The following is a 15,684-nucleotide window of genomic DNA, read 5'->3' as shown; positions in this document are numbered from 1 at the left end:
CTTCCTAACCTGTGTTGTCCTTCCTGGCCCTTCATCTCTGATCCTCTGATGTCTCATTGTTTAACAGTTGCCTGGCATCTAATACCAGCCATCCACACACACACACTTTGATGTGGTACACTGACTGTATTATAATATCCATCCAGGGACATGCAAGAATTCCCCTCCCTCCTTTTCCATGGCTTATTAAATGTATTCTTGTTTTTCCCTCAATGCTCCTGTTGCCCGAACATGGCCGTCTCACATGTGCATGTCTGATAGGGGTGTGACTACGTGTGTGTTAGTGACCCTACTGTGGTGGCCTCCATCACAGCATCAGTGTGAACCACGTGGTGGGAGAGGTTGTTAGGTAGCTCATGGCCCTCCTGCACTGAGAGAATGGATGCGTGATTATGAAGTCATCAGCCATGAACCAGTAGAGCTGGGGAGGCACCCCCCTTCTCGCGGGTCCTCGGGGTGCCATTGATTGGTGGCCATGTGTTTGTGCCCGATAGACTGTGAAATGGTGTGTTGCAGCACGGCTGTGTCGCACCTGCGTCCCACCAAGGTGATTGATTGGTTTGGTCATGTGGAATGTTCCCATCTGGTCTGCAGTAATGCATTTTTTTCCATCCTGTGAATAGCAAGCACTGGCTGGAGGATAGTGAGGCTCCGAAAACGGGAAAGGCCAAACGAAAACATTTCCCCCTCCCCTTTTTGCTTTTTACCAACGCGGAAAAATCAAATAGACCAAGCTTCTTGTCTGATTATCCTGTGTGGTGGGGGTTGGGGGTATTTGGGATAAATACAATCAGGAAATCCACCTCTCCTCTTATACACAGGAACAGACCACCAGTGGAATCAAATCCCTTCTGTCTCTAGGTACCAGAGGGCCAGTAGTACTTCATTTTGAAAGGCATACTTCAAGGCTGAAAGCTGTGTGTTATAATGAAGGTTGTCTTTGATCCAGCTGAATATTTAGAGTCCTTGTCATGATTAAAAACCATTTCATGCTCCTCCCATCCTGAACTTGAGAGAGATGGAGGAAGCTTGTCTTTGCTGTTAAAAGAGAGCCTTTTCATTTTGTCGAGCATGACTCACCTTAACAAGTCTGTTTCATTTTGCTCTACTTAGATTCCTCCTCGTTTGATTCTGATTGTTCTTAATCCCGGTCCCTCTCTTTTAATTGATCTATTCATTCCACCTAATGACTAATTACATATCAGAGCACATCAGCGAAGGCATTCATCATCGTAGAACATAATAATCAATGACATTTCAACAAAGGATAAAATAAATATGCAAAAGAACTCATTAACATTTTGCGTTGGCTGTTTGAATAATGCTGCTGCTGACAAGGCTGTAATTAACAGAAATTGATGCTGAGCTCAGGGTGGGAAGAGAGAGTTGTTTCCCCAGAGCTTTATTGTGCCCCCAGTGTGGGACTCTGCCTTGCTGGTAGCTGGACTGGGCTGGCTGGGCTGTGGGCACTGACTGCGACATCAGAGAGGGAGGAGGGGCTGATGTACTACCCTTACCACCCTGCTGACCTCTCCACAACCCCAGCCCAGCTCACAGCACAGCTTTTATTTACTGTCAAACACAACCTGGCGAATACATCAAAAGCCTGCAACAGGATGGATGTACACAAACACTTGAGAGAAGGAAACAAAAGGCTCCATTTTAAAAGCCGGGGAAGCCAGTGAGTGGGTGTGCTGCTTTGTTCACGGCTGTAATGTCGCGCCTGCCAGTGGATTGTGTTTGGGAGCTACTGAGCATGCCCAATGCAGTGCTTTATGTCAAGGTTTCCAAAGATACCAGAACTTTCCACTACAGGGTTAGTGTAGAATATCAGGGTGGAAATGGAGCTGCTCTGTAGTACGTGGTCTAAAATCAATTTCCTATGTTTTACTTTCCCACTGTAGGTCCCTGAGTACACCCCTTCTTCACCCCCTGTCTCTCTCTTTTCCTGTTGGCTTTCCTGTTTTTGTCATGAATATCAACAGAAAATGCAGCAAACACAATAACACCGTACCCAAACCGGCCGTGCGCCCTTGCTATGTGCACACTTTGATTTTGTCCCCCCACACCAAATGCGATCACAATACGCATGTTGAAATATCAAAACAAACTCTGAACCAATTATATTAATTTGGGGACAGGTCGAAAAGCATTAAACATTTATGGCAATTTAGCTAGCTAGCTTGCAGTTGCTAGCTAATTTGTCCTGGGATATAAACGTTGAGTTGTTATTTTACCTGAAATGCACAAGGTCCTCTACTCCGACAATTAATCCACACATAAAATGGTCAACCAAATCGTTTCTAGTCATCTCTCTTCCTTCCAGGCTTTTTCTTCTTTATACTTTATATGGTAATTGGCATCTAACTTTCATAGTTACCACGACGACCGACTGACCTCAGTTCATATTTCAATTACCCACGTGGGTATAACCAATGAGGAGATGGCACATGAGTATCTGCTTCTATAAACCAATGAGGAGATGGGAGAGGCAGGACTTGCACCGCGTTCTATTTTAGCGCTTGGCAAAACAGACGCTCGTTGGCGCGCACGAGCAGTGTGGGTGCAATAATTGAATAACATGTATGTTTACATTTATTTTTGCAACGCTCGTGCACGTGAAGTGAGCGGTGTGGTCAGCATGTAAATCTGTTAATGTTTGTTTTTTGGACAGCTGAAAGTGCTGATTGTAACAAGTTGAAGGAATTTATTTTATTGCGTGTGTTAGCCCTGCCATATGGCTCAACATGGAACATTAACTTGACAGCGATAATGGATTGCACTGAGGTTCTTGGCTAGCACTCCTAAAGCAGGGACAGGAGCATGGGTTGGGCTACTTCACAGGCACAGCACACACTGGAAAGAAAGAGGGGGGAACAGATGTATGATCTATTCATTTGGCTTTAGCATTACCCTCTATTTCCTCATGTTTACACACTGTTTTACCCACTTTATATGTATATACTGTATTCTAGTCATGGCTCATCCTATATAACTACTGCTGTACACACCTTTTCTATTCATATTCTGTCCATATTGTATATACACACCATTTATATATATACACTATATACAAAAGTATGTGGACACCCCATCAAATTAGTGGATTTGGCTATTTCAGCCACACCCGTTGCTGACAGGTGTATAAAATTGAGCACACAGCCATGGAATCTCCATAGACAAACATTGGCAGTAGAATGGCCTTACTGAAGTGCTCAGTGACTTTCAACGTGACACTGCCATAGGATGCCACCTTTCCAAGTCAGTTCGTCAAATTTCTGCTCTGCTAGAGCTGCCCCGGTCAACTGTAAGTGCTGTTATTTTGAAGTGGAAATGTCTAGGAGCAACAACGGCTAAGCCGCAAAGTGGTAGGCCACACAAGCTCACAGAACGGGACTGCTGAGTGCTGAAGCATGTAGTGCGTTGAAATCGTCTGTCCTCGGTTGCAACAATCAACTACCGAGTTCCAAACTGCCTCTGGAAGCAACGTCAGCACAATAACTGTTCAAGGGGAGCTTCATGAAATGGTTTTCCATTGCAGAGCAGTCACACACAAGCCTAAGATCACCATGCGCAATGCTAAGCGTTGGCTGGAATGGTGTAAAGCTCACCGCCATTGGAATCTGGAGCAGTGGAAACGCATTCTCTGGAGTGATGAATCACGCTTTAGTATCTGGCAGTCCGACAGACGAATGGGTTTACTGGATGCCAGGATAGCTCTACCTGTCAGATGCATATTGCCAACTGTAAAGTTTGGTGGAGGAGGAATAATGGTCTGGGCCTGTTTTTCATGGTTCAGGGTCCTTAGTTCCAGTGAAGGGAAATCTACAGCATACAATGACATTCTAGACGATTCTGTGCTTCCAACTTTGTGGCAACAGTTTGGGGAAGGCCCTTTCCTGTTTCAGCATGACAATGCCGCTGTGCACAAAGCGAGGTCCATACAGAAATGGTTTGTCGAGTTTGGTGTTGAATGAACTTGACTGGCCTGCACAGAGCCAAGACCTCAACCCCATCGAACACCCTTGGGATGATTTGGAATGACAACTGCGTGCCAGGCCTGACCGACCTTACTAATGCTCTTGTGGCTGAATGGAAGCAAGTCCCCACAGAGATGTTCCAACATCTAGTGGAAAGCCTTCCCAGAAGAGTGGAGGCTGTTATAGTAGCAAAGGGGGACCAACTCCATATTAATGCCCATTATTTAGGAATGAGATGTTCGACGAGCAGGTGTCCACATACTTGTGGTCATGTAGTGTATATACACTGAGTGTACAACACAGGAACACCTGCTCTTTCAATGACATAGACTGACCAGGTGATTCCAGGTGAAAGCTATGATCCCTTATTGATGTCATTTGTTAAATCCACTTCAATCAGTGTAGATGAAGGGGAGGAGACAGGTTAAAGAAGGATCTTTAAGCCTTGAGACAATTGAGACATGGATTGTGTATGTGTGCCATTTAGAGGGTGAATGGGCGAGACAAAGATTTAAGTGCCTTTGAACAGGGTATGGTAGTAGGTGCCAGGCACACCTGTTTGAGTGTGTCAAGAACTGCAACGCTGCTGTGTTTTTCAAGCTACACAGTTTCCTGTGTGTATCAAGAATTGTCTACCACCCAAAGGACATCCAGCCAACTTGACACAACTGTGGGAAGTATTGTTGTCAACACAGGCCAGCATTCCTGTGAAACACTTTCGACACCTTGTAGAGTCCATGCCCCGACGAATTGTGGCTGTTCTGAGGGCAAAAGGGGAGCTGCAACTCAATATTAGGAAGGTGTTCCTAATGTTTTATACACTCAGTGTATATATGTTTATATTTATGTTCAGATATAGCTTGTTCTGATATTTACTTTTTGATTATGTATACTGTTTTGTTGCTAGGTATTACTGCACTTTTGGAGCTAGAAACATAAGCATTTCGCTGCACCTGTGATAACATCTGCAAATCTGTGTACACGACCTATAAACTTTGATTTGATTCTGTGTTGTGTGTTTGTTTTATTTGGTCCGTGCCTTCCTTACCAGCGAGGCGAGTCGAGGGGTCTCAGGGTAGAAAAACAAAGAGGCCCTTGGTAGGAATGCATCGGAGATGCTGTAGAGCGGAGCAGAGCAGAGCGGAGCAGAGCTCACTAATTGGCTGTTTTTGTGGCTGGGGTTTTGAATTGATCCCTAGAGATGCTTAGATCACTACCTCCCAGAGTATCAAAACAAGGCGCACTGCACAGCACCGCCATGCTCCAATCAATAGGGAGCCATACTGTGAATGACTCCTCACAACACCTTCATTCTGAGGTCTCTGAGCTGCATCCCAATTTCATTTCAATATTTCATGTTGCAGATGCTGTTTATACCTCACTCACTCATTATACCCTATCTAAGCAAGTCATTCAATTCAGTAAGGTTGAATTGTAGGGTGGAGGGCAAATCAATTTCTCGACTGCTGCACACTAGCATAGACATATCTGTTCTATTTTTGGTATTGATGGTAACTGTTCAACATAATGATTCGCAACTCCTCTATTGCATTGCATTCAATGTCAAAACTGTTTTCAATTTTAGGCGATCATAATCATAATGCCCATTCAAAATGCCAAATGTATATTGTGATACGTATACATTCAGACAGTCGTATGCCAGAATTGAAGGAAGCCTTTTTCCGTTCAAATTGATTTTCATATTGAGCCGGTGTCATCATTGCTATTGATTTGGCTAGGAGCCACAGTATTATCCAAGGTGTCTGACCCAGTGGACTTCATTTATATTTAGATCATCTGCTGTGATGGCTGTTATTAAGCCGGTTTATTCTTGTTGTTTTTGCATCATGTGTCTGGGGGATTGCGTCTGCGCCGGTGTCAACACTGTTCTTGATGGACACCTGGACAACCCGGGCTTCTTCCTCGCTAGCAGAATGATGAATTTACTTACCATCCTATCCATCAACACACCGTAGTCTAGGGAAGTACAAAAATGTATTAAAAAAATACAAAATATAAACTGTCACAGACAAGAATCAAAAAATGAAACAGTTGGAGAGAATATTGCTTTCTGTAGACCGACTGCACCTGCTCAGAACAAATCTTGTAATAATGATATTAGCGCTGCTGTTGTGAATGCCAGGCTGGCTGTGATAGGACAGGCCTGCTTGGGGAGATAATAAACAGCATGGCTAATGCCCTGGAAAGTGTCAGGCCTGCGACTCCTCTGGTGAAATTGGTCCCTTGTTCTCATGGTTTTCGTTCCTCTTTTCGCTCACAACGTTAGTGGGCTTTGATGGATGAGGTCTTGTTTCAGACTTCAGTGCTTCATAAAAGAGAATTAAGATTTAATGGCTCGAGTCATGTTCTGGCTCTGTAAATATAGGTTATTACGGGGACCTATTCTCCTCAGATTGAGTTATGTCTGCTAGAGACAGAGGAGAGCGCTGTGTTGTGATGAGGGTGTATTTGTCGGGCTAATTTGGGTGCTCGCTCGGCTCTAGAAGAAAAACCTAAGTGCCAATCTGTTCCACCTGATTTATCATCACTTGTTCTTCACTGCTTCAGCATCTTGAACACACATCCACCAGACCTGTGATCAACTTCTCCATCACTTCACATGATTAGTGGTTTAACAAACGTTGAGTGATACCCTTGAATGTACCTATTAGCTGTAAATTGCTATTCATTCTGATGTTTTCCTGGATTAACTTTCATCGCAAGACAGCCAGGCCATAGACTTTAGGTGCTCTTTGATGGAACGCTAGCCAGTCTACCTTTTACTTTTCTGTTAGGCGTCTTTTGTTAAAGTATTGTAGAAAGCTTCCTTGGGTTTTTCTTGAGCCAAGTTTCCTTCAACCAAGTTTCTAAATGGCTGAGTTAGCAGTCTCGGCAGCAGCAGCAGCAGCAGCAGCAGTGCCCTCTACAATCAAAGCACAGGGATCCTGCCCTGGCTGTCTGCCTCCCCTCAGCCACTGGCATGTGAGAGTCTCTCTCCCAGGTCTTGTACTGTGTCCTCGACCAACACATCACACTCCACATGCGCTCTGCTCTTAAGTGTGATGATTTGGCTCCATTAATCATCCCAGTCAGAGGGTTTCTATAATGTAGGATGTGTCCTATTACGGAGGGGAACTGCCTGCTGGTGGCTTCCAGGGGGACAGGCAGGGGGAGACAGAGGGGAGTGCTGGGCCAGGCAGGTTATTGATCACAGAGCCCCTCTAGCCTGTCACTCCTCTAGCAGTGCTAAGGAGAGATGGAGGATGTGATTAGATAAAACAAGGGTTAGAGGAGCATCCGCATCAGGCAGGCAGCAAGGCAGGCGAGCCGAGCCCAGAACCCTGTTAATCAGTGACCTCTACACCAGATCCTGAAGTTAATCTCTAGCCACACTCCCACTTGGCCCTTCCCCTCGCCACTGCCCACTGCATCCTTCTCCTCCGGGTGACTCATTTTGCTCATGGAGGAGAGAGTGGGGGGTGTGGAGGGTGAGTGAGTGTTGGGGTGGGTGGGCGACGGGGGTGGGGCAGTGGCCTCACAGCTGCGCTAGCTGGCACCGGTTCCTCAAACATCAGCGTCGCAGCCAGCAGCCTGCTTGGCACAAACACTCGCCAGTAACACTTAAACAAATTGCAATTGCAATAGCTGGGCTGTCTTACATTGTTGATATTTGACATTCCAAGACACTTTTTCTCCCCCATATTCCTTTTTGGAGGCTTTCATCATGTAGATGACTGTATGTTATGAGCGAGCCCCCATTGTTTTCTAATCTTTGTGTTTGTGTGTTGAGCACCTATGGATCTTCTACAGAAGCTTCTCTTTGACACCCTGTTCTTTCTTTCAAACTGGAACATTCTTAAAGGTTTCTACATGATCCACTGAAAGGTTTCTACATTACCCACTGAAAGCATTTTTGCCTATGAGATTGTACAACCTCACCCCAAAATATACCGTGTGGCATTATATTTAAAACAGTCAAAAAAATGTTATATAATGGTTAGCATTTGAATCATCGCTGTTTTTTGGGGTTTTCCTTTTGATGTACAGACTTTAGTATTTTGTCTTGTCCTCCCCCTTAAATATAAAAACACATGCTGTGGATTTCTATACAGTGTAGTAGCACACATCTTATACACATCTAAAATATTAATACATTTTATATAAATATATATACAGTTGAAGTCGGAAGTTTACATACACTTAGGTTGGAGTCATTAAAACTCATTTTTCAACCAGTCCACAAATGTCTTGTTAACAAACTATAGTTTTGGCAAGTCGGTTAGGACATCTACTTTGTGCATGACACAAGTAATTTTTCCAACAATTGTTTAAAGACAGTGGGTCAGAATTTTACATACACTAAGTTGACTGTGCCTTTTAACAACTTGGAAAATTCCAGAAAATGATGTCATGGCTTTAGAAGCTTCTGATAGGCTAATTGACATAATTTGAGTCAATTGGAGGTGTACCTGTGGATGTATTTCAAGGCCTACCTTCAAACTCAGTGCCTCTTTGCTTGACATCATGGGAAAATCAAAAGAAATCAGCTAAGAGACCAGAAATAAAATTGTAGACCTCAACAAGTCTGGTTCATCCTTGGGCGCAATTTCCAAACACCTGAAGGTACCACGTTCATCTGTACAAACAATAGTACGCAAGTATAAACACCATGGGACCACACAGCGGTAATACCGCTCAGGAAGGAGACGCGTTCTGTCTCAACGAGATGAACATACTTTGGTGTGAAAAGTGCAAATCAATCCCAGAACAACAGCAAAGGACCTTGAAGATACTGGAGGAAACAGGTACAAAAGTATCTATATCCACAGTAAAACGAGTCCTATATCGACATAACCTGAAAGGCCGCTCAGCAAGGAAGAAGCCATTGCTCCAAAACCGCCATAAAAAAAGGCAGACTACGGTTTGCAACTGCACATGGGGACAAAGATTGTATTTTTTTGAGAAATGTCCTCTGGTCTGATGAAACAAAATTAGAATTGTTTGGCCATAATGACCATCGTTATGTTTGGAGGGAAAAGGGGGACGTTTGCAAGCTGAAGAACACCATCCCAACTGTGAAGCGCGGGGGTGGCAGCATCATGTTGTGGGGGTGCTTTGCTGCAGGAGAGACTGGTGCACTTCACAAAATAGATGGCATCATGAGGGAGGAGAATTATGTGGATATATTGAAGCAACATCTCAAGACATCAGTCAGGAAGTTGAGCTCAGACTCAAATGATGTCAATTAGCCTATCAGAAGCTTCTAAAGCCATGACATCATTTTCTGGAATTTTCCAAGCTGTTTAAAGGCACAGTCAACTTAGTGTATGTAAACCTCTGACCCACTGGAATTGTGATACAGTGAATTATAAGTTAAATAATGTCTGTAAACAATTGTTGGAAAAATTACTTGTGTCATGCACAAAGTAGATGTCCTAACCGACTTGCCATAACTATAGTTAGTTAACAAGACACTTGTGGAGTGGTTGAAAAACAAGTTTTAAAAATGACTCCAACCTAAGTGTATGTAAACTCCCGACTTCAACTGTGTGTATATATTTAGATATATCTATCTAAAAATAAATGTATCTATATCTCAGTATTGTTATCATCCTCTGTATCTGCACATGTTGCTGTGGTAAACACAGGGGTGTGCTGGTAAGTGCAGTGACATCAGAATGGGAACATCTCTTTGTTTACCAATGCTGCGCTCTTAGATCATGCGTGGCGGCACGCTAAACAGTTAAATGCCTGTTTACCGTTGGGTTCCTCAGGGATGTTTTCCCCTCGGTTTGGGCTGAATTGCAGCGTTGTTGACTGTGCTCAGGTCCCTGGGCATGTTACAACGCTTGGCTTGGCCGGGTTGTGCTCCAGAGGTTCAGGGGAGCTGCCTGCCTGGCCACTAGCTAGCTACCTCTCTCCCTGACAGGTAGGTAGGTATTTAGGTAGGGCCAGACCTGGAGAGAGAGGAAGTTTTCCTGAGAAACAATAACACTCAGCCATCAATTATTCACGGTGGACAGGGTGTGTGACAAAACACATGCTGGGGATGAATATTTCACTGTGGGCACGAGGATCTCCTCACAGGGGAGAGACAGAGGGACTAAGTGATACTGATGGAGACCAAACCACGCTGAGCCTGAGGTGCAGCTCAGGAAATGTAAAAAAAAACAACAGGTATAACCTTTTTAGTCAGCCAAGACAGATGTTCTCTCCCTCTGCGGTGGCTCAGGGTATGTAGTTAACCCACAACTAAATGCTCCTTCCTTTGTGAGAGAGCTAACCTAGAAATGTTATATCATATCAAATGAGTTGTGTTGCTACTGAAAGGGAAGCAGCGTTGTCAGTTAAACCACCTTACCTGATTTCGGCAGCTTCCTCTCAAGCTCTCTGGAGACTGTGTGCAGTTGCAGTACGATTGTACCCCGCAGCAATACTCAGAGATGTGAATCCTCCAACATGTGCCTCTGTTCACCTGGGCATGCCAGTATGATGTTCTGTTCAGTCAGAGCGTAACAAAATCACCTGGCTATGCAAGTTTTAAACTCACTAGAATATCTACCTTTTCCCCAGAGTAAACCCAATGTTGTTCCAGTCCTGCGTCTGGTGCTTGCAATGTTTGAAAGTCTGACAAAAATAATGTACGATGTGGTTAAAGTTGTTTATCATTTTCTTGTAGGAATCTCTTGTTTTTTTCCGCCGGAGTAAAACTGCTGAGTTTAGTATATTGTGAGGAGCATGATTCATGTGCGTTGTGCGTCGTGTGTTTTATTTGTTTTCCTGACGGCTGCCTGGAAGCGTCTCTCTCAGGAGGAGTGCTGCTCACTAAATGTGTGACACTGATGGAGCAACTCTGTCTAGGAGGATCTCTTATAGCTTAAGGAATACGTATTCTAAATAACATTTTGTACAGATCTGCATTATGATATGGAGCAGTGGTTTATGTCCTAATGTGTGGCATCATATGTGACCGGTATAAGTGTGAAAGTGAATTAGGATATTACCTTGTCATTTCAAGACACAATGAATAAGAACGATGATTTCTAGACCATGATGTGGTGTCAATGGTTTTTGTCTAAAATGTTCTGTCTCCACAGGTAAATCAGCAGAGAGGGCTCAATTTCCAGCCTATGGGAGAGAGCCTGGCGTGTCTGGCTGCCAGGTAAGTTTGATATCTGCTATTTACTGCTTAGTGTGGCTCTGTTGGTAGAGCATGGCACTTGTAACACCAGGGTTGTGGGTTCAATTCACACCAGGTACCACTAAGAAAATGTATGCACTCACTACTGTAAGTCGTGCTGGATAAGCGCATCTGCTAAATGACTATACTGTAAATATAGTGTGGTGAACTCTGCTTGTTTAGTTCTCCTTGTTTGGGCATTTTCAATACATTGTTAAAACTAATTGGCATGTCCAGCTCATCAGATAAAATGCCTTTGTTGTTAGTATAATTAGAGTGAAAAGGAATGTTTGCACCGGAGATGGTTTATGAAGCGAACAAGAAAGCTCATGAGAATATTCTGAGTTGTGGAGGCTTAGATAATGAGTGAGTGATTACAGTGGAGTGTCCTCAGGTCTTCGCTGCCTGGGCTGAGGAGTTGCTCCGTGCCCTGTGTAGTCTAGCAGGGGCAGCCCGAAACCACAGAGAAACACCACTTTCAGCACCTCCATTAAGCCAGGGTCAGTGAGCACAGCCAAGCTCAGCCCAGATCCCCTCTCACAGCCACACAGATGTTCAACACAAAGGACTGATTGTGTGCACAAGCCACAGCTCTCTCTCTCTCTCGGTCTGACGTCAGCAAGTCAATGGGGAGAGCTCTCATATTCTCTCTCTTTCCTCCTCTTTCTCTCCCTCATTCATTCTTCTCTCTGTTCTCCTCTTTCGCTCTCACTCACTGTTTTTCGGACTCTGCCCACTCTATCTCGAGTATCTCTGTATTTCCTTTCCCTCTGCCCTGGCTGTGAGACCAGTAGGAGAAGTTCCACGGAAAATGGCTTCCATCAGGGTCTGCTCCACCCTCCACTGTTCCCAGTACTGAGCGTTTATAATCCACATTATGGTCAATGATATTGGGATTAGGGGTTTGTGAGTCTGGACTTTAAGATTAGGTTTAGGGCTACGTCTGAAAGATGTCTTTAAAAGATAGAGACCACCTCTTTTGGCTTAACCCAAAGATCAAGGGAGCCTCTGACCTCATTGACTCACTTGTTAACACACTCGTTTAACCCCAAGCTAATCATGTGTCAGAGTAGTACCCTTCACCTCTCTATCCCCTCACTGTACACACTGTACACATTACTACTAACAACTATGTGGTCATACAGAGGTCTGCGCTTCCAGTCAGACACAGTGAAAATATAGCTGATGTAAGTTGAAAGCTCGTTTACTCATTCATAAAAGAGCTTTTGGAGATGGAATGCCAGTTCAGACATTTTGTGTGGGAACTGGGGAATTGATGCAGGCCTGCAGCTGCTGAGATCTGAGGCTGGCAGAGATTCAGTTTGTCTGGTCCTAGAAAAAAAAACAGGAAGACCAAAAAAGTAATTTCATTCTTTAGAGAATGTAGGAAGAATGCTGGCTGGAAAAGACGTTATTAATATTGTGTAACCCTTCTAGTGATTATCGACAGGGCTCGACCGCTGAATCTTGCCCAGCCGAATCACGCATGAGCAAAGTCTCTCTGGTGCAAAGATTATCAGGCATTGTTTATCTTTTAATGAGCAGCCTGAATGTTCACAACCCCCATATGCTGGAGATTTCATAATCCATCCACACTAACCTAATAAAAGGTAACATTGTATTTTCTTCTCGGAGGACCAAGAATGGAAATTCGAAACAAACAATCAATCTATTAAGAGGTTGGTTTTTGGAAACTACCGTAATAGCGCCAGATATCTGCCAAACAGACCATCAGTTGTGGGCTTGTCGTCAAGTCTAAGCAAATTGCCTCGCTCAGCAACGGATTATTGCATAATTTGAACGTGATGAAGAAGTCCCCATGTCTTATTGGGTTAGATATTCAGAGTGTTGTAGCCAGCTGTGGCCCCTTATTCCACTGTTCCTTTTTTACACAGAACATGTCGGTCTCACCATAATCAACCCGTGTTTTTAACCTTCTGGCTTCATCTTTTTGGATAGTTGTTATCTGCACACCAGTAAAAGAAAAAGATCCCAATGTATCCACTCATTGTCTTTGTGGTATGGTAAGGTGTTATTCTGCCTTGATCATAATAGCAGGAAATCTGATTTAATTGAAGGCCTTCAGCATATCATCCCTCTCTCACTGGGAGTGCGGGCATACTGTTCTGTGTGCCCATGTTGAGTTGGGCCTATGTCCCCAGTGGGATGAGGTAATGAACAGGGCTGGGGTGTGGGGGGAGAAAGTAGGAGAACAGGGAAGAGAGAGTGGGAGAAAGAGGGAGCGAGAGGGGTTGGCAGGTTGCCGGGTTGCTGTGTTGCCGTGGCGGCAGCAGCGCTCTGTTCCGCAGGTAGCTCCTGTGTGCCTCCTGCGAGACAGATTACCCTGATTAAAGTGACAGGATGCAGTTGACAGACGACTCCCATTATCTCCTCAAATCTGCGTGACATTTCACAGTGGAGATGATCATTGAGATGTGAAGAGGCTTGGGCAGAAAGCCCTGTGATTCAGGAAATTCTTGACATAATAAAGTCTTGTGTCGGGTATTGGGCTTTAACAACATGATTGACTGCAATGTCATTTGATGCAAGTGTGTTATTGGAGGACATTTTCTCCTTCTCCTTAGACAGTCACACATTGACTACAGAACAGAACAAGCCTTGGCTGTTAAACTCAATTTCACTCAATTCTCTTCTCTGTCTGTTTTCTTCTTCGTCTCAATAGTCTCTTTTTTTCTCTCCAGAATATCAAAGATATGGGTTTAGTTTCATGCAAGCATAACATTTTCTGTCATCTTTAAATAGGATTCTGATGATTTGAAGATCTATGTAATCAACAACCAATAAACCCTGGCCTCGCTGGAGTTTCCTATGCTTTACTATGTGTACTGTAGATTACATGGTAATTGGTATTTCATCTGACCTCTTGTGGCTCTTGAATGGTTTTTGTTCCATGCAGTAGTTCCTATAAAAGAAACACCAGCTAATATAGCTGGAAGGATTAAATATCATTGAACAAAGGCAGCAGAAGTGAGTCTGGTCTGGTCTGTTGTGCCATGTCAATGTCAATGCAGTGGCCTCTGTGACAGGTTGTCAGTTTGCAGAGCCTGCTTCTCCCTTCATTTCTACTGCAGTAAAGCAGTGGCAAACTTGATTTTCACAGGACTTGATGGCCTTCATTCCAATCTGTTAAAATCAGAATCTATGGTATTTTTAAAATACCACCTCACTGCCATTTTGCCGTTATTGTGAGGGGTTTTGATTTTGGGGAAATACACTGCTCAAAAAAATAAAGGGAACACTTAAACAACACATCCTAGATCTGAATGAAATAAATAATCTTATTAAATACTTTTTTCTTTACATAGTTGAATGTGCTGACAACAAAATCACACAAAAATAATCAATGGAAATTCAATTTATCAACCCATGGAGGTCTGGATTTGGAGTCACACTCAAAATTAAAGTGGAAAACCACACTACAGGCTGATCCAACTTTGATGTAATGTCCTTAACTTCTCTAGGGCCGGTGGGACAAAATCGTCCCACCTACGTAACAGCCAGTGGAATCCTGTGGCGCGTTATTCAAATACCTTAGAAATGCTATTACTTCAATTTCTCAAACATATGACTATTTTACAGCATTTTAAAGACAAGACTCTCGTTAATCTAACCACACTGTCCGATTTCAAAAAGGCTTTACAACGAAAGCAAAACATTAGATTATGTCAGCAGAGTTCCCAGCCAGAAATAATCAGACACCCATTTTTTCAAGCTAGCATATAATGTCACAAAAACCCAGAAGACAGCTAAATGCAGCACTAACCTTTGATGATCTTCATCAGATGACACACCTAGGACATTATGTTATACAATACATGCATGTTTTGTTCAATCAAGTTCATATTTATATCAAAAACCAGCTTTTTACATTAGCATGTGACGTTCAGAACTAGCATACCCCCCGCAAACTTCCGGTGAATTTACAAAAAATTTACTAAATTACTCACGATAAACGTTCACAAAAAGCATAACAATTATTTTAAGAATTATAGATACAGAACTCCTCTATGCACTCGATATGTCCGATTTTAAAATAGCTTTTCGGTGAAAGCACATTTTGCAATATTCTCAGTAGATAGCCCGGCATCACAGGGCTAGCTATTTAGACACCCAGCAAGTTTAGCACTCACCAAAGTCAGATTTACTATAAGAAAAATGTTATTACCTTTGGTGTTCTTCGTCAGAATGCACTCCCAGGACTTCTACTTCAATAACAAATGTTGGTTTGGTCCCAAATAATCCATTGTTATATCCAAATAGCGGCGTTTTGTTCGTGCGTTCAAGACACTATCCGAAAGGGTAAATAAGGGTGGCGAGCATGGCGCATTTCGTGACCAAAAAATTCTAAATATTACATTACCGTACTTCGAAGCATGTCAACCGCTGTTTAAAATAAATTTTATGCCATTTTTCTCGTAAAAAAGCGATAATATTCCGACCGGGAATCTGCGTTTAGGTAAAAAGAGGAAAGAAAATAAAGCACGGGGTCGACTCGTGCACGCG

At 43.4% G+C, this 15,684-nt stretch overlaps 1 protein-coding gene across 5 annotated transcripts in view; it reads left to right on the top strand.

The window, feature by feature from the left end:
• Nucleotides 1-15,684, top strand: part of LOC106587346 (transcription factor 12) — a 95,026-nt gene that overhangs the window by 41,480 nt on the left and 37,862 nt on the right. For all 5 annotated transcript variants that reach the window (XM_045709109.1, XM_045709114.1, XM_045709112.1 and 2 more), the window contains exon 6: nucleotides 11,078-11,142. In XM_045709109.1, the coding sequence (XP_045565065.1) occupies nucleotides 11,078-11,142 (65 nt within the window). The remainder of the gene's footprint in view (nucleotides 1-11,077; nucleotides 11,143-15,684) is intronic.

Source organism: Salmo salar, chromosome ssa26 (assembly GCF_905237065.1).
Source record: "Salmo salar chromosome ssa26, Ssal_v3.1, whole genome shotgun sequence".
NCBI lineage: Eukaryota > Metazoa > Chordata > Actinopteri > Salmoniformes > Salmonidae > Salmo > Salmo salar.
Note: the sequence above shows the minus strand (reverse complement) of the source record. Positions and strands in the feature narration are given on the sequence as shown.